At 40.4% G+C, this 23,052-nt stretch overlaps 1 protein-coding gene across 4 annotated transcripts in view; it reads right to left on the bottom strand.

The window, feature by feature from the left end:
- The window catches only part of drp2 (dystrophin related protein 2), a 310,714-nt gene that overhangs the window by 128,582 nt on the left and 159,080 nt on the right, over positions 1-23,052 (bottom strand). For all 4 annotated transcript variants that reach the window (XM_054791350.1, XM_054791352.1, XM_054791354.1 and 1 more), the window contains exon 4: positions 7,350-7,506. In XM_054791350.1, coding sequence (XP_054647325.1) covers positions 7,350-7,506 — 157 coding nt within the window. The remainder of the gene's footprint in view (positions 1-7,349; positions 7,507-23,052) is intronic.

The following is a 23,052-nucleotide window of genomic DNA, read 5'->3' as shown; positions in this document are numbered from 1 at the left end:
CTACTTGGCTGATAGGAGGCAATATGTGAAGCTAGGAGAATATACGACCGAGGGGTTAAACATATCATGCGGCGTTCCCCAGGGGTCAATCCTAGGACCAAAACTATTCAATTTATATATAAACGACATCTGTAAAGTCCCGAGAGACCTAACGCTAGTATTATTTGCAGACGATACAACCGTATTGTGTTCTGGGGACAATACACCAGAGCTAGTAAAAAAAAAAAAAATTCACAGATGAACTAATTATACTAAAAAGATGGTTTGATAAAAACAGACCCTGAACCTAAGTAAAACTGAAGTAATGCTATTTGGTAAGTGTAAAAAGGAAACGTATCAGCAAATACAAACTGATGATGTAGACATTGACAGGGTGAACGAAAATAAATTTCTCGTGGGTTACAATAGAGGAGAAGATGAACTGGAAATCTCACATTAAAAATTTAAAACATAAAGTGGCAAGTAACACCTCAATACTGAATAAAGCTAAATTTGTCCTTGACCAAAAGCACTACATACACTCTACTGCTCACTGATATTACCATATCTAACTTATTGTGCCGAGTTATGGGGTAATAACTACAAAAGGGCACTTCAGCCACCAACTGTGCTACAAAAAAGGTCACTTAGGATAATTCATAATGCTGCTTACAGAGAACACACAAACTCCTTATTTATAAAATCCCAATTATAAAAATTTGCGGATCTAGTAAACTTTCAGACGGCTAAAATTATGCATAAAGCAAACAATAACCTTCTCCCCAAAAATGTAAAACAATTCTTATCAACAAGAGAGGAGAAATATGATCTGAGGGGAAAATTTAACCTAAAACACTTCTATGCACGGACAACACTGAAAACCTTCAGCATTTCTGTATGTGGAATCAAGTTGTGGAACGGATTGAGTAAGGAACTCAAACAATGCACAACAATGAGCGATTTTAAGAAAAAGTACAAGCAGTTGATGTTCACAAACTACAAAAAAGAAGAGACCTGAACTACTGTGTACATACAATACTACAGTATATCTAACCACTACTACACTGACTACTAATTCTTCATTGTGGTGAGTACATAGTCGGTACTCACTCATTATCAAGCACTCTTTCAACCATTTTATCAGTTATTATTTAGCCTGTAGCTTCCTTTTAGTAAGTAAAAACCTTGGCTATGATTGCACTACATTGGGGGGTAGGATTAAATAAGCTTTGCTTCTTCCTACTCCTCTTTGGACATGCAAAATTGTGAATTGTACTATGTGATGTGCTACTGTTTGACTCATGTGCATGTTCAGGATGAATTAAAACCATGAACCAGGAACCATGAACAAATAGCAACACTTTCCACAAATGTTTTAAGTCAATAATGGCATGATGTTTTCATGCAATGATGGATAAATCTTGACTGGCTTCCACTGCATGTTTATTTCTAACATATGATTTCACCTCACCACTTAAAACGTGTGTCGCCCTTTTGCCATATCTCCAAAAAGTGCGACCGGCAACTACGAAGGCGGCGTAGCAGTGCGCACATTCTGATGTCAAGTTGTGCTTTTATAGGTACTATACTTTGTGTGGAAAATGGCGAACGTAACTTTTCGGCCCCATTTTGTGCGTATGGAAGCTTTATAAGTAAGGCCCCAGTGGATTTCCGAGAGTTGTACAGCTGGCACAAAAAGGTAAATTAGCTGGAGAGGGCAGCTCCACTGGAACATACAGTACCAACGCAAAGCTGATGAGGAGCTTTAAAAGAAGGACACACTTGCAGAGCCTTAACAAAGCCAGAATGTCTTAGAAAGTAATCTTTGTTCACTTCTGCAAACCAGAATAGTCTTTTTTTTTTTAATTAGGTTATGTTGTTAATCTGGTCAGGCACCTTGGTTTACAGTCATCGGTCCTAATACCAACCCAAAGAGAATACTATGAATGTAAACTCCAGTCTTATAATAGAAAATGCGAAAAATGACAAAGACTGTACCCTATGGGTTGCGGTCAAAATGCTTTAGAAGACATGCAGCATACATGTAATACAGAGATCCTCAAAATTTTATAATCATTAGAAAAATGGTCAATAACTTATGAGCTAATGCACCTGCAAAGATGTTTTGCCCAGTCTTGCCCAGGGACAAAACGACAGTAACTGTTTGGAGGTAGCGAGGATCGAACTGCCAACAATCTGGTTTCTGGACAACCTCCTAGGCCACTGCCGTCCTTACCATAAGTTGTCTCAAAGACGTTTCAGAGAATTTGGCAGCACATCCGACAGGCCTCACAACCAGACCACGTGTAATCACCTCCACTTCCAGCAGGTTCACCTTCTTGATTGTCTGACACCAGCAACCCAGACAGCTGCTGCAACAACTAGTTTGCATAAACAAATTATTTCCCCACAAACTGTCAGAAACCATCTCAGGGAAGCTCATCTGCATGCTCGTCATCCTCATCGGGGTCTCAATCTGACTGCAGTTCGTCGTCATAACCAACTTGATTGGGCAAATGCTCGATGGCGTCTAGCACGTTGGAGAGGTGTTCTCCTCACGGCAGAATCCCGGTTTTCAGTGTTCAGGGCAGATAGCAAACAGCGTGTGTAGCATTGTGTGGGAGAGCGGTTTGCTGACGTCAATGTTGTGAATTGAGTGGCCCATGGTAGGTGTGTGGTTATGGTATGGGCATGGACAATGAACGCATGTGAAGTGCATTTTATTGATGGCATTTTGAATGCACAGAGATACCGTGGTGAGATCCTGAGGCCTATTGTTGTGCCATACATCCAAGAACATCACCTCATGTTGCAGCATGACAACGCAAGGCTGCATGTTGCAGGGATCAACAACAGGAGTCAACCAACATTCCACAGGCCACATTCAACAACCTGATTAACTCAATGCGAAGCAGATGTATTGCACTGCACGAGCCAAATGGTGGTCACACCAAATACTGACTGCTTTCCTGACCCCCCCCCAGATCCCCTAATAAAGCAAAACAGCACATTTTAGAGTGGCCTTTTATTTTGGGCAGCCTAAGACACACCTGTGCAATAATCAGGCTGTTTAATCAGCATCTTTATATACCACACCTGTGGACTATCTTGGCAAAGGATAGGTGCTCACTTACACAGATTTAGACAGATTTGTGAACAATATTTGAGAGGAATAGGTATTTTGTGTGTATAGTAAATGTTTTAGCTCTTTGAGTTCAACTCTAAAATGGGAGCAAAAACAAAAGAGTTGCATTTATATTTTTGTTCAGCGTAAGTAAGTCAGTACACTAAGTCCCCAACTATCGAACACAATTGGTTCCAGACGACCGTTCTTATGTTGAATCGTTCTTAAGTAGGGGAAGAGGTAATATTATCTATGATATAGGTACTACATGTACGTGTATACATATACAGTATATGAGTATGTATGTAAATATGAGTTTGGATGCAGTAGTAATATTAAACGAGGATAATTAATGAAAATAACAGTAATAAAAATGATATAATAATACGTAATGATAAATGTTATTTACCTTTGAAGAGGAGTGGTTGAGCATACGTCGTTGTGCTGGAGTTGGAGGAGGAGATATTGAAAAAAAGGACAAATCGTCGTCATCGTTAGACTCTTCGAAAGTGTGCCCTCTGCTGGTCAATCATGTAGCAGTATAAATATGGACTTTATAAGGCAAAACACATGAAAATATAGACTAGTCGGCTTTGTTCGTATCTCCGAAAGTTCGCACGTCGGATGTTCGTTGATAGGGGACTGAGTGTATTATTGAAAGATTTGCCATGCTAGCAGCTAGCCCCAGCTGTCTTGCTTGCATATTGTGAACAATTTGTGATGTTAATCTACAATGAATTACTATTTTTGAAAGATTGTTGCCCTGTTGAGAGGGTGCAGTCCATGTTCATTGTCTTACATATAAACAGTAGCAGTCATGCATGTTTTAACAGTAATTGCTGCTGCGCTTGTGTTATGTTTTATCTTGTAACTCATTTGAATGCTATGCTAACTCTTTTTGACCAGGGATGCTCTTGTGCATAGTATGAAAAGATTCCAATTAGAGCAGACGATTTACATGACGAGCTAGCAGGAACCAGAGCCCAACGGGCTTGATAAACACCAGGTGATGAGATTGTAGCACAAAAGCTCAAATGAAACACTAGCTAGTGCTGAGAAAAATATGGAAAAAAAAGAGTAAAATTGGAGAGCTGCAGCGCTAGATAAGATTCCCTGTGCAAATGATGGCGGAAAACCTTCCTCCCTCAAACAAGCAAGCACAAACAAAATCCCTCCTCTATACCTCATATCCTGCTTCCTTGATTTTTCAACCACTCTGGCTCCTTCCTCTCTTTTCTCGCTGCTTTGCTGCCCAAGAGGAGCTGATCCATGGGTTCCTGGACCAGCTGTCATGTTGAAACTTTAATTCCGGCTAAATTTCACACTCAGAAGCTTCATCTTTGGTTGAAGGAACATTAAGAGCAAAGCCTTCAGATCAGATTAGGACGAATTATGCACGGCGTAGAGAATTTCTGAGGAAGGAAATTACTTCAATGACTTCAAATCAACATGTTGTTGGCATTGCATTTACTCCTCCCCGAGAACAGCCCGTCTCTGTGGTCTGCGGACAAAAAGATAGAGTTTCTCTTCTTTTTTTCACACGAGGCATGGGAAGAATGTGTGGCTCTTTAAAGATGCACCAAATCCTTCCTCCTGATGCACAAATGCTCACTCATCTCAACACTGTGAAAAGAAAAACGTCTCACCCATAAAAACGTTTTCTCACCCCAAATTCCCTCGTCACACCTCAAGGGCACATCCAGTTAACACACTCCTAAACTAAGACACAGGCAGACACACAAAAAATGTTAGCACAGAAGGGAACTCATCCCCCCCCGACACAAAAAAAGACATCGGAATAAATCCATTTAGGATTAATAATTCACATTTCTTAAAACACTTTAATTCTCCATAGAAAACCGAGATGCAATTTTCCTTCTCTGCTTTGTTGGAGGAAGTTTTAAGCAACCGGGTGCTTGGAAAGCTTGCAGATTATAAACCAGCCTGTGACAAAAATGGGACAGTGAAAACGAGAGTCAACGGGATGGGGCGGGAGGAAAAACGAGTGCAACATTAAGTAATGACACAGTATAGTTACAATTTTTATCATCTCACATTACAGCACAGCCAATGCAACTTAATAGTGACAGGAGTTCTCCAAGGCTCAGTACTTTGACTCCTGTTGTTATAACCAACAGCCAACATTGTTAGGTTTTTATCATTTTGCCCAATATTTAATACTCCAATGACCCAATTCAATTAATGGCAAGTCTTCTATCGTCACTGGGTGTATGGTCTACAAGAGCGAATAACCAACCTATCGCTAAGTAGGAGCACACATTGGCAACCGCTGTGGCTGTCTGCAATGCCTTTGTGTAGTTTATATTAACTCTCCAATATACTGTAGCAGTATCCGTATGTGATGTATCATGGGCAATTAGCATCCAGCAGGTTTAACCTCTCGATGCGCTTTAAATTGTTGCCAGGCTCTTTTTGGTATGAAACTCATGTTAAAACTCATGTTACCTTTGCCGTACTGCTGTTTACAATGAACTCCATCAGTGGTATTAATGCTTGGCTGGCTTTGCTCCTTACCATTATTACAACATTGGTTCCGTTCCTACTGTGTTGTGCAATGTACTTGTCCATAAATGATCATGTGGTTAAAGGGAGCTACTAAAACTTGCTAACACCGTCTGAAAAGCATATACTCACAACGTTTGAACACACAAGTTTCTTATCAGCATCACTGGGTTCTACTGGCAGGACTGCATGGAATTACACTGTAGTGTGCTTCTTCTGGAAGCCCGGAACACTGGGAGAATCCTCTGTGAGAGTCACACATTTGGTTGGCCTGCTGCTCGCACAAAAGAGCCAAATAGCTAAAGAAATAAGCACCACTGTAACACACCAATGCAAAGCTGATAAGGAGTTGTAAGAAAAGACACACTCGAAGAAAGCCTCGTCTCCCGGCCACGTCTTATAAACTTTGTTCTTTGTTCACTTCTGCAAACTTAATAGTCCTGACACCAACACCGTCCTAGTCCTGACACCAACCAAATACAATATCATGAGTGTAAACTCTTTACCTATCAGCTTTGTCTACCTCTGCATGCACCTTCAAATGTTGCCTACACTTATCAGCTGATGGTGTGAAATTCATGCATGTTACACTTGCCCTCGTGTCGTTTACAATGAATTTATCAGTGGTATTAATGCTGGCTAAGCAGTTTGCTCTTTACCACTATTCCAACATTGGTTCTGTTGCTGCTGTGTTGTTACTTGTTAATAAATGACCAGAACCTCAATATGCGCAGATTACATGTTCTCTGAAGCAGTGAGATTCATCCATATCAAAACGTCTAAATCTTCACAATCATGATTCAACCTTTGGTTGCTGCTCCGCAAAATATCATACATATTATAACCTTGTGCTGTGAAAGCTGTGAAAAAGTGTTTGCCCCCTTCCTGATTCTTATTTTCAGTGTCTTTCTTGGTGGAGTCATGAACACTGACCTTAACTGAGGCAAGTGAGGCCTGCAGTTCTGTGTACGTTGTTGTGGGGTCTTTTGTGACCTCTTGGATAAGTCGTTGCTGCACTCTTGGGGGTAATTTTGGTTGGCCGGCCACTTGTGGGAAGGTTCACCACTGTTCTATGTTTTCGCCTTTTGTGGATAATGCTCTCACTGTGGTTCGCTGGAGTCCCAAACCTTTAGAAATGGCTTGATAAGCTTTTCCAGATAGATCTCAATTAATCTCAGTTATGTTCACACAGGACCATGCAGTTTTTGATTTTTTTCCTCCCTTAATTATAAAAAGTTTCATTTAAAACTGGTGTTCATTAGGGTTGTCATTGACTAATATTTAAATATGTTTGAAACATTTGAAATATTTAAGTGTGACAAACATTTAAAAAAAGAAATCAGGAACGGGGTAAACACTACTGTATGTTTCTTCCATCTTTGATGGAACAAATTTATCTGAGCCTTCCTCCTACAGAATATAGACATAAATGACAGGGCAATCACACGCATCATACAGATCATAGCGCATGGCCCGGGGAACACCCTCAATCCGTTTTTCACACTAAGAGAACAGATACAGAGCTTAAAAGAGGAAAGAGACACTCAGCAGGACTTGTCCTCTCTGCCACACAGCCATTAAGCTATAACAGCCCACTGAATACATCACTCTGTGTTTCTACCACACTGTGGACACCAATCCTCCCCTTGAGACACAGAATAAATGGAGGCCATATGAATGGGTAGTGTAAATCGTTTCAAAAAGGTATCAGGCTACTGGTTACCTGGTGGAACTCCCTCTGGTGCTGCACAGCTCCCACGTCCCCCCCTATTGGCAACTGCTCGGACAGCTCTTCGTCCTTAGCGGTCAGCCATTCGATGATCTCCTGCAGCGAGAGTTGCAGCTTCCCACTGTTGTCGGAGATGGCCTCCAGACGCACCCTGCCAACACATGCAACATTCGGTTACTCCTTCCACTGTATGGCCATTGTGCTGCTTGGCTTCATTAACACCCCAAAGTAATGTATGAACATTTAAAAAACTCTGAAGAACAATTTTGGAGTTAATGTTTGTGTTAGGAATTTGTTTTTTCTTTTCTGTGAAGCAGAAGCAGAATGCTGAGAACCACAGTGTCTGATATCATTTATCCTGAATTAATTAGTTCATTATTATTTAATGTAAACCAACGTAGACTAGTCCAGGGTGTACCCCACCTCTCACCCGAAGTCAACTGGGATAGGCTCCAGCATACCTGCAATCCTAGTGAGGATAAGCGGCATAGAAGACGGATGGATGGATAGTTTGGTACACCATCATATCTTATGCCATTTATCTTGAATTCATTCATTTATTATTGCTTCATGGAACACCAGTGTTTGATATAATTTATCCCAAATTCATTCACTTATTAGCTCCTTCAAGCGCAGTGCAATTACAGGTACAAGTAAGCACAAGTACAAGTACAGCGCGGAGGTTATGTTTTTGCTGGCGTTTATCTGTTTGTCTGTTTTTTTGTTCAAAATAACTTGAAAACCTCTGAATGGATTTGGATGAAACTTTCAGGAATTGTCAGAAATATGGGATATGGAAGAACTGATTACATTTTGATGGTGATCCAAAATTCAGTATTTTCTCAAAATTCACCCTTTTCCCTAAAACTAATGCCACATTTGTGAACCGATTTGTGATTAGCTCCTTTGTGAACCGATTCAAGCCATTACAACATCAAACTGTTCAACATGTTCAGGACATTCAGGCTACTTATATTTATACTGGAAAAAAAATTAAAAATGTTCCCTATGTCCACACATTGCCACTACAACACATACAGTAAATTCCCTAATTTTTTCTGGAGCGCAAAATGACTGATCTAAAGAGTTCTAGCTACTTCCACATTTCTCAACCAATTCAGACCGTTCCAACGACCCTTTGATGCATTCAACTAACTAAGGACATTGATGCCATTTTCCACATATTCCAAGAATTCCCACTTGACGTTTCCATTTTTCGGAATGCAAAATGCCTTTTATCTAATTAGTTCTAACTTACTTCCACATTTCTCAACCGATTCAGACTGTTCCAAAGTTAAAATTCTCAGCTCACTCGGTACATTTAGCCTCTCCAGTACATTGCGCTATCTTGCTAGGTGTTAACATGCAACCAATGCTAACATGTTAACATTAGCATACTAGGATTTTTGGCTATTTACATGGGTAGACATATACTGTGTATAAACACTTTATTATACTATCATGCTAGGTGTTACCATGCTAACATTAACATTGCTTGCATTGTAACATTAGCATAGTAGCATTTTTAGACAGTTTCATAGCTAGACACATACATAAACTTAGCAGTACTATGCTAAGTGTTAGCATGATAATGTTAACATGTTAGCATTGTTAGCATGATAACATTAGCATATTAGCACTTTTTGTGATTTTCATGAATATGAAGTTAAGCAGACACTTAGCACTGTCATGCTAAATGTTGGCATGCTAACGTTAACATGTTAGATTATTAGTGTTCTTTAAGTCATTCACACCATCATTCATTTTACATTTCAGCACAATTCCACATAGACTAAATACTTAAACATTGTACATTCTACTACTCTTGTTTTCCAAGTCTTCCTGCACTTAAACACATTTGTACCTTCATTCAACAAATTTAGACATTCATGCTCCATTCAAACATTCATACTTTTCAACAGCATTGCAGTTCAGCTTCAGCTCATCTTTGAAACTATTCCTACAGTCATTCTACATTGTATTATTCAATCATTTCTACAGCATTTCAGTTCAGCTTCAGCATTTCAATTCAGGCATTCACATGCAATTTCTTTTGTCAAAATTGCATTCTCTAGTTATGAATCCAATTGCTCATGGTATATTTCTATGGTCCATGAATCTAATTATGTAGACAAAATAAATGTAGGACTAATATTTATGGTGTAAACCACAAAATGGAGAAAACTATATTGCTTGGCGGAGGTCTGCGCTCTCTGTGTCACGTTTGGTTGCTGCTGTCGAAAGCTTGACCCCCGGTATGCAGAGAAGAGGCGGTGGATGCAAATAAAAGTATTTTAAATTGCACAGGTGCAGGAACTCACAACAGAAAAAGAACAAAACCAAAAGCGACAGAGGAAAAGCTCTGTGGAAAAACAATACAAAATTAGTATAAACAGGTAAGCCAATTCTTTTAGGTAAAAGCACCGGTAAGGAGACGAGTTACGTCAACTATATCAACAATGAATCAGCACCGCACATCCGACGGCGCTGGCCTTTTAACCGCCACAAATGTTAATTGATCGCAGCTGCGTGGCCACCAGGCGTGAAGCGGCTGTGTCTTCCTGCCCGAGAAGGCACAGCCCGCCAAAATAAGATCGTCACACTCTGCTGAGTGCTTTTCTAGTTGTTTCATGAAAACCATCAAATTTGATATAATTTATTCTGAATTAATTCATTTATTATTGCTTAATTAATTGTCTGTTATAACTGATCGTCAACTCATTCATTGATTATTCTTTAATGGAAATAATAATAAGTAAATAAAAGTTTTTTTAAAAGGCAAGTAAAAAAAAAAAAACAGCAAAATAAACCTACAGTCCAACCTGTCTTAGTGGCCACCTTTATAGAATGACCACCTGCCTATAGCAGCCACTGAAAAATCCCCTGCAGCAAATTTACATGTTATAGACCCTGTGTATAGCAGTCACCTGTCCAACGCGGCCAGCGGCCACCCATTTTGTCTCCCTTGGTCAATATCTGACCGCATATAGCGGCCAAATTACCAGCTCAAGTAGAAGCTTCATGCACGAAAAAGTTTTGTTTTTCAATCAATGAAGCCGTCGTATGTAGACTTTAATTACTGGGTCCTAGTTCAGTCACAATCATTCACAAGATCCACACAAACTGTCAGTTGTTCCTCATAAAAAAGCCGTCTTCTTTTGAGCTTGCTATTTCCTGGTCAAACATGTAACTTTAAGAGCATTTGCACCAAAACATTACCGCAAATTAGGCTGGGAACAGGACGTGCTCCCAGCGACGCTACAATACAATATTGCATGTTAAAAAGGCAGCGGGAGCAAAACTGAGTTCGGTTGTACTTAATTGAAGTATTTTAGAATGTACTCACGTTATTTTTGATCAATCCTCATCCACAAATCCATCAAAGTCCTCATCTTCTGTATTCGACACAAAAAAAAGCCATCTTCTTTTCCGTTTGCTACTAGTCTGTTAACTTGTCAGTGTTATTCAGCTCCGAAGCAAAGAAGGAAACTTCTCCTGTTGCTTCTGCCAACTTTGTTTACTGAACGCGGCCACCAGACAGCAGCTCAGAACACACACACATCTCTCAGCATCGTCTCTCCTTCCTACTTGCCCACAAGGCAAAGGTTAAACAAGCCCCACTACATAGCTGTCCAGCCAATGCCTGTAAGAAATGACACCGTTTATTTCCTGGTGTGAGACAATGTGCACTGGTCAATACTGTAATGCCGCTTGTTGTGGGGGAGGAGAGACTCACGCCGCTGATGCACTTTAATGGCTTTATTAACAGCGGAGAACACTTTAGGACTTTACATCCACGCCAACATAAACACACTTCCCAACTCTCTCGAAACTCACAGCTAGCACTGAGCCTAGCTCTCCTGCTCGGGACGCCCACCGTCACTTCCCAATGAACTAAAGCTGTAATGACAGTGCCGTATAAAAAGTAAAATATTAAAAACAAGTGTAAGACATTACTGGCACAGCTTTGTTCTGTGGGTCGTGGATATATTCTATCAGTTATTATTAAGCCTCTAGCTTCCTTTTAGTACGTAAAAACCTTGGCTATGATTGCACTACATTGTCATGTAGACCTACAAAGTACACTTGGAAGAACAAGAGGTGAATAAATGTATTGCAACTGATGTGAAACTGATGAGGGGTAGGATTAAATAAGCTTTGCTTCTTCCTACTCCTTTTTGGACATGCAAAATTGTGAATTGTACTATGTGATGTGCTACTGTTTGACTTATGCATGTTCAGGATTAAAACCATGAACCATGATAATAACAAGCCTAGTAGTGCTGTACAACTTTTATCCGCAGTCCGCAGTGCCCTCTACTGGTCAACATTATTATTATCATTTTTTTCCCTTTTTTTCTTTTTTTTCCTCTACTGGTCAACATTAAAACTGGACGCCAACCTGTCTATAGATGCCACCTGTCTATAGCGGCCACTTTTGCAGACTCCCTCTAGTGGCCGCTATACACAAGTTTGACTGTATTTGCAAAATGTCTTACATTGTGACACATGTAAATAGTTATTCGTACAATTAGCTAAACTAGCTAGCAGCTACAGTAAAGAGGATCAAGAAGACGATCAAGGTGAAGTTTAATCACAGCTTTATGATCTCATCTGAGAAACATTGTCATTGTTGCCAGCAAACAAGAAACAGAAAACACAAATGTTTTATTGTAATTTATGTAATTGTATGTAATTTATTTATTTACACCATTGCGGTGCAGCTGATATTAACAGGGGTGAGGTTTGGCGTTGTGAAAACATCAACACGCTTGAACACTATTATTTCTGCTAGAATGGAAGTGAGTCACAGAAAGAGATTAGGAAAGTAGGAAGCATAGGTGACGTCATTATTATTCGCAAAGTGACCATCTCACAGATTTACAACGCAAATAGTTAGCATACTGTGGGCATTTTCAGAATCCAGAGAGGAGGCTTCCTTGCTTGTGTATTAACATGCATTCCTGAACAGGTTCAGTTCAGTTCGCATTAGCAAAGTGTCAGGCAATTTTCTGCAAACTGAATTTGGCACACACAAGCACACATGAGAGTTACATCAGTTATGCCAGCTGGAGGGAAGCACACAGGGGAAGAGACAGTAAATATGAAAAGATTAGAATTAATTAATGAGATGATAATTAGGTACACTGGCAACGAGATAATAATGCTTGGTTTTGATTGACATTGACAGGGAGGCATTCATTTTATCAATACATTTATTATTGTGGTGTAGTGCTGCACTGCATCATAAGTGGAGAAAGGGAGAGTTTCGTTCCTTGATCGACTGATTATTCAATAATTATTTTACCGTAATATTACATTATAGAAAATGCTTAGGAAAGTGTGTTGTCTTTAATTTATGAACTATCTATTGAGCACTTTTGTTTTAATTAAATGTGCTCTAACGATTGCATAACTGATGTCATGTTGCTTATCAGACCGCCACCAAGATGAGGCTGAGCAACAATGCCTCTGCTCCATGTACTCCATATAGCCTCACTTGCTTTTTAAATTTTGCCAATCATCCACATCCTTATGTGACACATGAACACATATTTCTTTCCCTGTCTGTGTGTTCTTAAGAGAGAAAACCAGTTAGTAACTTTTGTAGTGAGTCTTATATTCACAAACTTTTTTTTTTTTTTTTTTAAAGTTACAAACACATGCGGACTGACGATTGTCTGCAATTGGGAGAGTTAGGTGCTTTGTTGAAGCAATGTGTGGATGCCAGCAATCAAATATGGAGCCCTTCGGTCACACACGGAACTTTGCCAACACAAACCGATTCTAATTTGGTTGAGCACTAAATTATAGATCTTCATGCAGTAGATAACCGCCAAATAATGAATAATTAAACTTTTTATGCCCTACCTTGGATCCAACACCTTTGTCAGGATCCAGCCCACAATGTAATTAGTTATTCCTTGGTTCATGGCTCAGCTTAGCTACAGAATATTGTACACAACAGCTAAATAGTATTTGCATCATACTGCTCACAAACTCAGACTCAGTTTGTCTGAAAGAAGAGAAGTTCCTGAGTCAAACAACTGCAAGGCCCTGGCTCTGGCTAAGTAAGGTCATCCCTGACAGAAAACCACCCCCACATACACACACCAATATAGAAATATGAACAAAAGGAAAGCACACGCACACAGCACACAGATACAGTAGAACCAATTTATGTCAGACTGGCTGACTCATTTCGACATAACCAAAACCAAATCTTGCCAATGCTTGCACGTTTATGTGTGACTTTTCACCACAGACATCAGAGAATATGCGATAATATAGGATTTTTGAAACTATGGCAGTTTGTTGACATAGTTTTCCCCAATTATTTTCGTCTTCATTCTTCTGGTTTCCTATGATACTCTAAACTAGGGATGCTCCGATCAGGGTTTATGCTGCCGATATCAATACCGATCATCCATGAGTGAAATTGGCCGATACCAATCACATAGATTTAGCGTACATTTTTAAATTTATTATTGGCTATATCAGGGGTCACATCGTTTTTTCTTGTGAAAGTTACTTTTACAAAATAAAAATGGCCAAAAGCTACTCATTTTTGTAACATTTATTTTCATAGATCATTTCAACCCAAACAAACAAATATACTTGTTTTACCAGAACATTAATAAAATGAAGGTATCCACAACTCACATTATGTATTTCAGAATGCATTTCTTTCTGCTGAACTCACAATATTAACTGAAAACCTTAATGAAAAGCAGGCTTGTGGCCACCTCATGTCATCATGTGGGGGCTACCTGGTGCCCGTGGGTACCACGTTGGTGACCCTTGGGCTATATATGATATGAAAGGGGAAACCATAAAATTAACTCCATTTAGACAAAAACATATTTGACTTACTTTTTCAAAATCACTGGTGAAACCTACAGGATCAGGGGGCCTTCTTGAAGGAGAATTTGGATGCGAGATCAGCTTGATGGTGCTCCACAGGGCCCCCAGGCAGTCCGACAAATGCACCCACTTTTCGTGCTATCCGCCTTAGACCTCCAACTGCATCGCACGCATTTTGGCTACATTAGCCGCCGCCCAACCGATGATGTTGCTTTACCGCTAATAAAAAATTGACAACACTACAACACATTTACGTAAAGGGACCCATTTTTTGAGATAAAAATTACTCTTTAGCTCTTCTTAGATTTTATGTTGACAAGTGGTAGTCCATGTACAGCATCTCGACAATGATAGGAAGTTCCAGAAAAGTGTAGATTCTTTTGGCTCGGTTCTTTCGGCTCCTCAACGGCTCTTAATTTTGTGACATTTGGAGCCTCATATTATAGCCTAACTTAGCAAATATTAATGTTTTGTGTGTTGGTAAGCCTTTTGCATTCAGTGTTTTTATGTAAGAGCTCATAATTCCCTCATTTTGAGGCGAAAACAAGTGAACAAAACACTGCATATGTGTACAATTGTACACTACAAAAACGGAACCAAACTCAGTACAGTCAAATCTTGGCTTTTGTATGCCCACATTTTCGTCCCAATCAGTTTTCGACAAATATCAGTTTTTGTACGGGCAAAAATTGGGCGTAACAAAGTTTGTTTACCTGCATATCATTTTGCAGAATCAAGCTCCCAAACAAAGCGTTCAAAGTAGAAAGGTGGCGTAAGCATGGCTGATCTTGCCAGAATGTACGGGAAGTCTGCATCAAAAGTACAAAGCATCCAGAGTACAAAGGTGGCGTACGTGTGGCTGATTTGCCAGAATGTATGGGAAGTCTGCATCAAAGAAGAAGAAAGAAGAAATCAACAAAGCTATGTTACAAAAGGGGTAAGGGTTTTAACGAACCAGGATGTTGTTGGTGTGGATCAACCCCTCCCCTCCGCCCTCTCCGCTTCTCACTGTCTTTGCCCACAAGAGTCTTCATTAAAGCTAAAAGTGATGTCAAATGTTCATTTATCCATTTCATTAATAATTTACACTATATGTATACTCAACAAGACCAGTCCAGGGTGTTCCCCGCCTCTTGCCCAAAGTCAGCTGGGACAGGCTCCGACATACCCCCACAATCCTAGGGAGGATTAAGCGGCACAGAAAACGGATGGATGGTATACTTATTAAAATATCAAACACTATTTTTGCTCCCATTGTTCATGAGCTGAACTCAAACATCTAAAATGTTTGCCTATCGCTGTCAAACATTTTTCCCAAATCTGTGTTAAGCGAGCATTCATAATTCATAATCCACCTATCTCATAAGTGTGGCATATCAAGATGCTGAACAGACTGAATGATTATTGAAGAGGTGTGCCTTAGGCTGGCCACAATAAAAGGCCTATTCAAAATGTGCAGTTTAGCTGCATTGAAATTGGTCCGAGGAGTCCAAAAACCAGGCAGCATCTGGTGTGACCACCACTTGCCTCAAATACTCTATACGCCGATTCAGAGCAATCCAAACATGCTCAAATGCCGAGTATGCTGGCCATGCAAGAACTGGTAAGTTTTCAGCTTCCAGGAATTGTGTACAGATCCTTGCAACATGTAGAAGATTCTCCCTCTACGTTCACATAATGGTAGGGTAGGTTGTCGACATTCTGTAAACAAGGCTGACATTAAACAGGTTCCACTGTAATAGCGTATCGTCCCATCACTGTGGCTTTCGTTATACCCTCAGAGAGTGAGACAAATAATTGAATCAGCATCGCGTGGTGGCTGGTGATCCTGAGCATCTACTGACTTGCTATTTGGAATTTTGCTCTCTGGTCTCTTTTCACGTCTTGAAAAAAGGCATGAACACAACACAAATGTATCACCAATACTGTATTCCATTGTGTGTTTAACGTTCACATCATAAAAAGGATATTGTTGCTCATTTACAGCGGCGTCTCTGGCCATCTGCTGATTTTATATGCCATAATTCCTCTTTTGTTTTTGCTCTTTTTCAATCTCCACTTGCTCCAAGGGACATATATCTATTTAAAGGGGCAAATCATTTTGTTACAACAGGGCACTGAAAAGAAAACATTATTGTGAGTTTATCGCAGCACTGCAGTCAATGTGTTTTTACAGTATGGCTATAAACACGCTAAGCATTGATTGGACTCAGCAAGTAGTGATGTGTAAATCATTTTTCCTAACAATGGTTCAGATGTGGCATTCACATGCAGGGTAATCCAATCAGGAGTGTATAGCTTGCAGAGCCTCTTGAAGTTATTTCACCGTCACTGCATTTACAAACAACTCTTGCTCTATTTGTACTCGGGAGGGGGGGGGGAACAAGAAAGGCAAATAAGAGCAACATGAATTGTTTTCTTACAGTTATTTCAAATTATAGGGCCCTATGATTCCGGAATCGTGGATTATCCACGCAATTGTCCAATAAAAACAGAATTTACTGTTAAATGCGGAATCTTGCGGAAAGTGAAATATTGTGAATGAAATGATGTCATCGTGACGAGAAGGAACGTTCGTGTGGGGAAGACTGCTCAATAATGGCGGGATCTCATCACAAACACCAACCCGCCCTCTCCCAAGCAGCTTTATCTACATCTATATGCGCTTATGTTGCTACTTACCTGTTGGTGTGAAAATCATGCATGTTACACTTGCTGCACTGTTGTTTACAATGGACTCATCAGTGCTATTAATTCTGGCTGCACAGTTTGCTCTTTACCACAATTACAGCATAGGTTCTGTTGCTGCTGTGTTGTCCAATATACAGTACTTGTTAATAAATGACCATGTGGTCAAAGAAGCTACGTTTTCCTATTAACTTTCTCGGGCACTCCAAATCATTAAAGTAAAAAGTTGTTGAGTTTTCACATTTTTGAAATGACAGCCTCTCTCCAATTATCTCCTGTTTCCAATGAATGCCCATCTATGACTATAATTAATGCATTCATAATCTGTGGCAGAGCTACGTGACTCTCCAGCCACCCCAATGGCCTTCTAGACATTTCAAGTATCAACTTATTGCCACCCCATGTAAGTAATGGTTTCACCATGGCCACCCAAATGAAACATTTCTGGCTCCGCCACAGTTTATGATAAATTATTTTCTAGAATGTCATTGTGATTCCATTTCCCTGTTAAGCTCTTAATAATGCAAAAGCAAAAGAGTTGCAGACTTGAAGTTAGACCTGACACAGGATGGCTTAAGTAGATTACATATTAAAGGACAACATGGCTTTTAGGACTCTACCTGCCAGTTATAGCCACTTTTCTTTTGGGAAGGAGTAAAGGCACAAGATGACACTAATTATGTTAGAAAAGGACTAACCCCTGCTATACCACTGCGTTCAGGGAACATAAAGTATTTGGGTGTTAAGATTTCCTCCAACCTGATCCTCTTGAATTATACTCCACTGTTGAAATCAATAGAGGATGATCTTGCGCGTTGGGAGAACCTTGTCCATCTCACTTATGGGCAGAGTATCCATCGTGAAAATGATTATCTTATCTTACCAAGGGTTAATTATCTGTTTTCCATGTGGCCCGCGAAACCTCGGGAATAATGCATATCAATAATGCACTTCACCTCTGCCCTTCTAAATGTATTTGATCCGTCATTTTCCCAGAAAAATGTTACTGCACGCAGTTCTTCTAAACGTCAGTATTGTCTAATCATGCAGCAAGATATTCCACGCATTTTTCAAAAATACTTCAATGTTTGCTTGTCACCAAGACATTCTCACTTTACTTCTCATTTCAAAGCAAGTTATCCATCAATTTGTTAGTACAAATACCACCTGAACCATGTTGTAGACACTATGCTTTCTTTACACTGTTCTCTTTACTTGTCTTGCTTGCTTGCTGCTGTAACAAGTAAATTTCCCCGCTGTGGGATAAATAAAGTACATACATACATACATACAAATATAATAATCAAATGCATGGGCAACTATGTAATAATATTATGAGGTTATATTCATATTTAGATTCATATATACTGACAGTTACAAGTGGCCCTTAGTGGGCAGTTGTAACTGCGATGTGGCCCTCAATGAAAATGAGTTTGACACCCCTGCTCTATAACATGGTCATTAGATTTATATATAAACACATTTATTTGGAAAATCAAACCAGCACAAATAAGTCGAACGTTACAAAAATCTAAAGCATGTGGGGGATTAGAACTCCCAAATTTCTCCAACCAACTAACCCATCCATCCATCCATTTTCTATACCGCTTCTCCTCATTAGGGTCGCGGGGGCATGCTGGAGCCTATCCCAGCTGACTTCAGGCGACGGGCGGGGTCCACCCTGGACTGGTTGCCAGCCAATCGCAGGACACATATAGACAAACAACCATTCACACTCACATTCATACCTATGGACAATTTACAGTCGCCAATTAACCTAACATGCATGTTTTTGGATGTGGGAGGAAACCGGAGTACCCAGACAAAACGGGGAGAACATGCAAACTCCACACAGGAATGCCCAAGGGAGAATCGAACCCAGGTCTTCCCAATCTCCAGACTGTTACTGTGTTGGCCAACATGCTAACCACTAGATACCACCACCACCACCTAACCCATTCAATTATTTACGGCTAGATATTGAACAATAACTTGCCCTACAGCTTTGTGGGAATTTTTAAAAACAACTCGATCCTTGCTCACTCCTTGCCAATACACTCCCATCTGGAATAATCCTGACATGTTGTTTAAAAGGAAACCATTGGATTTTCCGACATGGCAGAAAAAAGGAATAAGTTGCATGAAAAATATAATAAAAGGAAACAACTTTATCTCATTTAACAACCTTGTTACACAGTATGGAATAAACCATAACAAAATTCTTGAATGCATACAAATTAAATCTACAATTACATAAAGTTTCAGTAATATATCATGGGAAAGCAATCCCCCCCATTGACCAATTTTTTTTAAATATCTGCCCCTAAAACATCCAAACTATATATTCTAATTTCAAAAAATGACAACACAGTCGGCGTTCCAATCTCCAAATGGAACTCAGATTTACAACCTGCGACCCTGAATTCTGGAAGCAAATATGCCTCAATGCTTCCCGGTTAATCAAAAATCACAACCTCCAGCTGGTTCAGTATAAAATCCTTAATAGAGTACACTACACAGGACAGCCAATGTTTAGAATGGGTTTAAATTGACTAACATCTGTGTACACCGCTCAGACCATAGAGTAGATGACTACTGACACTCCATGTGGGCCTGTGCTCCCATTAATCATTTCTGGCACGGTGTGTGTGAGGACCTATCTTTGGCACTAGGGATCTTCATTCCTACTTCCCCTTTATTATGCCTGTTTGGCAATCGCTCTACAATCAATGTAGAAACAAAGCAAACACAACTTCTCATCAGTGCGTTAAGCAAACTATTCTCATCAATTGGAAATCAAAAAAGAAATTGACCATAGCGGTGATGACCTGTCTGCGGTCTGGCAGGGGGCAGGGCTGCCAGGGTCATGTGCTTCGGCATCCGGAGGGGTATGGCTCCTTTCGTGGGCCCTGTCGTGTGGTGCTTGCTTGTCGCTCGTTGGAGCTTCTCTGCAGTTCGGGATCTGGATTGTGGGTCTGGGACCCCAGGGTCCCCTACTCAGCTGCGCCTCGGGGTGTCGCAAAGCGGCCTCCAGGTGTCGTGGGCGAGCTCCTTTCCAGTTGGCGGGGGTGCCACTGGGGCCACTGGTGTGTGGCCTCCGGTGCCCGTTTGCCCTTGTGGGGCGTGATCTCTTGGGAGTTGGCTGCCCTCCAGCCTGCCGGCGCCCTGTCTCTGGTCGGGGTTGCCTCTCTGCGGCCCCTTGCTGGTCTTCCCAGGAGTGGGAGCTTTGTGGGCTGGCTCTTGGGGGGCCGGTCTTCCCATTCGTCATCCTGGTTGTTTCTGTTGTTTTATTATTGTCGTTGCAATTGTTCTTGTTGCTGTTATTCTTGTTTCTCTCTGTATTGTGCCCCTCTTGTCCCCACACCCCCCACTCTACTTTTTTCTCTTCTTTTCTATCACCTCCTGCTCCAGTCCGGCCGCTCAAAAGTTGCGTAATAACAAATCATCAAATAAAGTCAAATTAAATGCATACAACAAGGGAAGGGTATCTTAAACTTTTTCTTGGCAGAGCAAATCTGTTGAGTATATAAAGGCACTTAGATCAGCAATACTATCTGCACAAATGGCTGAACAGGACAAGGAAAAAAAAGAACAGGACTCTTTTCCAGCAACAAACATGGCCGACATGCTGCACTAAAAATGTTATATTTGTTGCTGCAATACAATTTTTTCCAAGTAGATAAGGTAACCATTTTTGCAACAGTTAGAAATACTTTTTCCCCCCAGTAAATACTTTCTCACCAATATCAGTCAGTTTTCAACTTATTTATATGAAATCCTACTAAATTCTTCTAACGAAAAAATAAAAAAAATCAGGTTCTGTTCATATTTTTTCCATTCTTAGTCAGTGAAAATTGTTGTGATGACATCAATGACAATCATGAGAATTATCCAATGCAACATGAGGCGTGACTGTTTGTCCTGGTCATGGGGCTCAGTAATCATCCAGCATTGAAAGACATGCCATAACACACTAGATCATTTGATATTGCTATAATATTGCCGTAATAAAAGATCCCAGACCTTTTCATTTCCGGGATTAGCAGCGCGCAAAGGATGCAGCAGAGATAAGCCTGCAAGGCCAACATCACTGCTCATCACTGTCGCTATACTTGTACAGTATGTATTCTTATCATTTTTTTAGCTCTAACTGAAACGGTGTCACAACTTTGCCAACCTTTGCATGCAGTCTAATGCAAGACCGTTTGAGAGTGCCACACACATGCCAATTAGCGCCGCCGCAACCGTACCCTTCTTGACAGTTACCATCCAGAATAAATAGCGTCGTCAAATAGAAATCCAACTCCCCAATCAGTCTGAGAGATTATAGGGAAAAGCTTAGTGTTCGCTTCCATGATTAATTAATGCGTAGGAGACTGAAGCACGGTTTGGGCTGTTTTAGGAGAGGAGCTTGCTGTTGTGTTGCCTCGGGGGCCAAAAGAGGCTTTGAGCACAGCCCCATTCCCATCTACTTTTCTCCTTCTTGTTCTCACTCAACCGCACACATGCAGGAACTGGCAAAAATGGCCTCTGATAAGATGTGTTGACAAGGAAGTGCATCATTAGATGCTACGTACAAAAATGACAATGGAAAATCTAATTGTTTGCATTGCAAATAGCAAAGCAATGGAACCCCTGTTAGCGTACGCCCCGGTTGTTGTATGTTTCCGTTTGGGGCTAACCAAGGTTCCACTGTAATAAGTTTCCTGTTCTAACTGTCACCACCATAAAACCTTTATTAACTGTACAGCTATTTTTAACAGTCATTGTAACACCAAATCCAGCAGCTTTATCTACCTCCGCAAACGCTTTAAAATGATGCAGGTGTTGGTGGGAAATCATGCTTGTTACACTTGCTGTACTGTTGTTTAGAATGAACTCATCAGTGCTATTAATGTTGGTTGAGCAGTTTGTTTCTTACCGCTATTACAATATTGGTTTTGTTGCTGCTGTGTTGATCAATATACTTGCTAATATAATTGCAAAACAAGGATGCAAAACACTCAATGTAGGTGACAAATAATGACGGTGTATGTGAAGGTGATTCAAGCAAGAGCAAAGAGAAGTTATCAACAGTAAAATGTAAACATAATGAAATACGATGGGGACGCTGGAGCGTTACTGCCTGAATATGCGTCTGTTTAGTTCACATAACTTTCTGTCTATATTCTTCTTTTCTTGTCAAATTTACCAGCGGCTCCTTGTTGTGGAATAAGTGTCATAAAAAGCCAAAGAAAAAGCAAAAGACATGCACAGAGTGGAATCCCTCAAATCCCTTTTGTGACGTATGCTGCGGTCTTACATAATATGCTGACATCTCATGAGACCGTTTTCATCCATCTTTTACAAGTGGTGTCACAAACAGGTGAAAAGGTCAAAGAAAAAGCAAAATGCAAACGGAATTTAACCTTTGACGCTTGCTCAACTGAAGTCTTAAGTGACATCAGATTCAAAAATGTTGGTCAAATTCAAAACTGTATGACATTAGAGGTTCCACTTTAATACCATATTGATCAAATTTAAGGCCCTATGATTTCCACTTTAACGGAATTGCAGAATTGTCCAATAAAGACGGTCTCCCCTGTTAAATGCAGAATCTCACGGAAATTGACAGTGCAAATTAAATGCCGTAACCGTGAGAAGGAACGTTAGTGTGGGGAAATATTTCCCCAGAGGACCGCTCATTCATGTCCTCGCAAACACTAACCAGCCCCCTCCTGAGCTAAACATGTTGAGACGGCAACCTAAAACATCAGCTAAGTCAGCGAAAAAACTTTGAAACTCTTACTTGTCACTGAGCATGAGCGTGAGCTCGTGTACAGCAATAGCCAGTGTGAGCGAGCTGGGTTAGCTTGGTTTACTGGAGCATGCTAATGCGGCTGTGTGTGTGCCACTCAGGCTTATGAGTTGTGCTTTAGTGCTTGTTAATGTAACCGAGCGTTTTAGGATGGCCGCTGGCTTCGTGCAAGTTGTGTGTGAAATAGGGACGACAGCCACAGCTGCAAGAGGCACTCGGATAGCTATCTCACTTAGCAAGTCAAAACACATTTTCAACACACATCACACTTCCGGCCTTCAAAATAAGAGTGGTGCACATCCTGTCTCATAATGGTAAAAAATAAGGGTGTCATAAAAAAATTGATTA

Source organism: Dunckerocampus dactyliophorus, chromosome 11 (assembly GCF_027744805.1).
Source record: "Dunckerocampus dactyliophorus isolate RoL2022-P2 chromosome 11, RoL_Ddac_1.1, whole genome shotgun sequence".
NCBI lineage: Eukaryota > Metazoa > Chordata > Actinopteri > Syngnathiformes > Syngnathidae > Dunckerocampus > Dunckerocampus dactyliophorus.
Note: the sequence above shows the minus strand (reverse complement) of the source record. Positions and strands in the feature narration are given on the sequence as shown.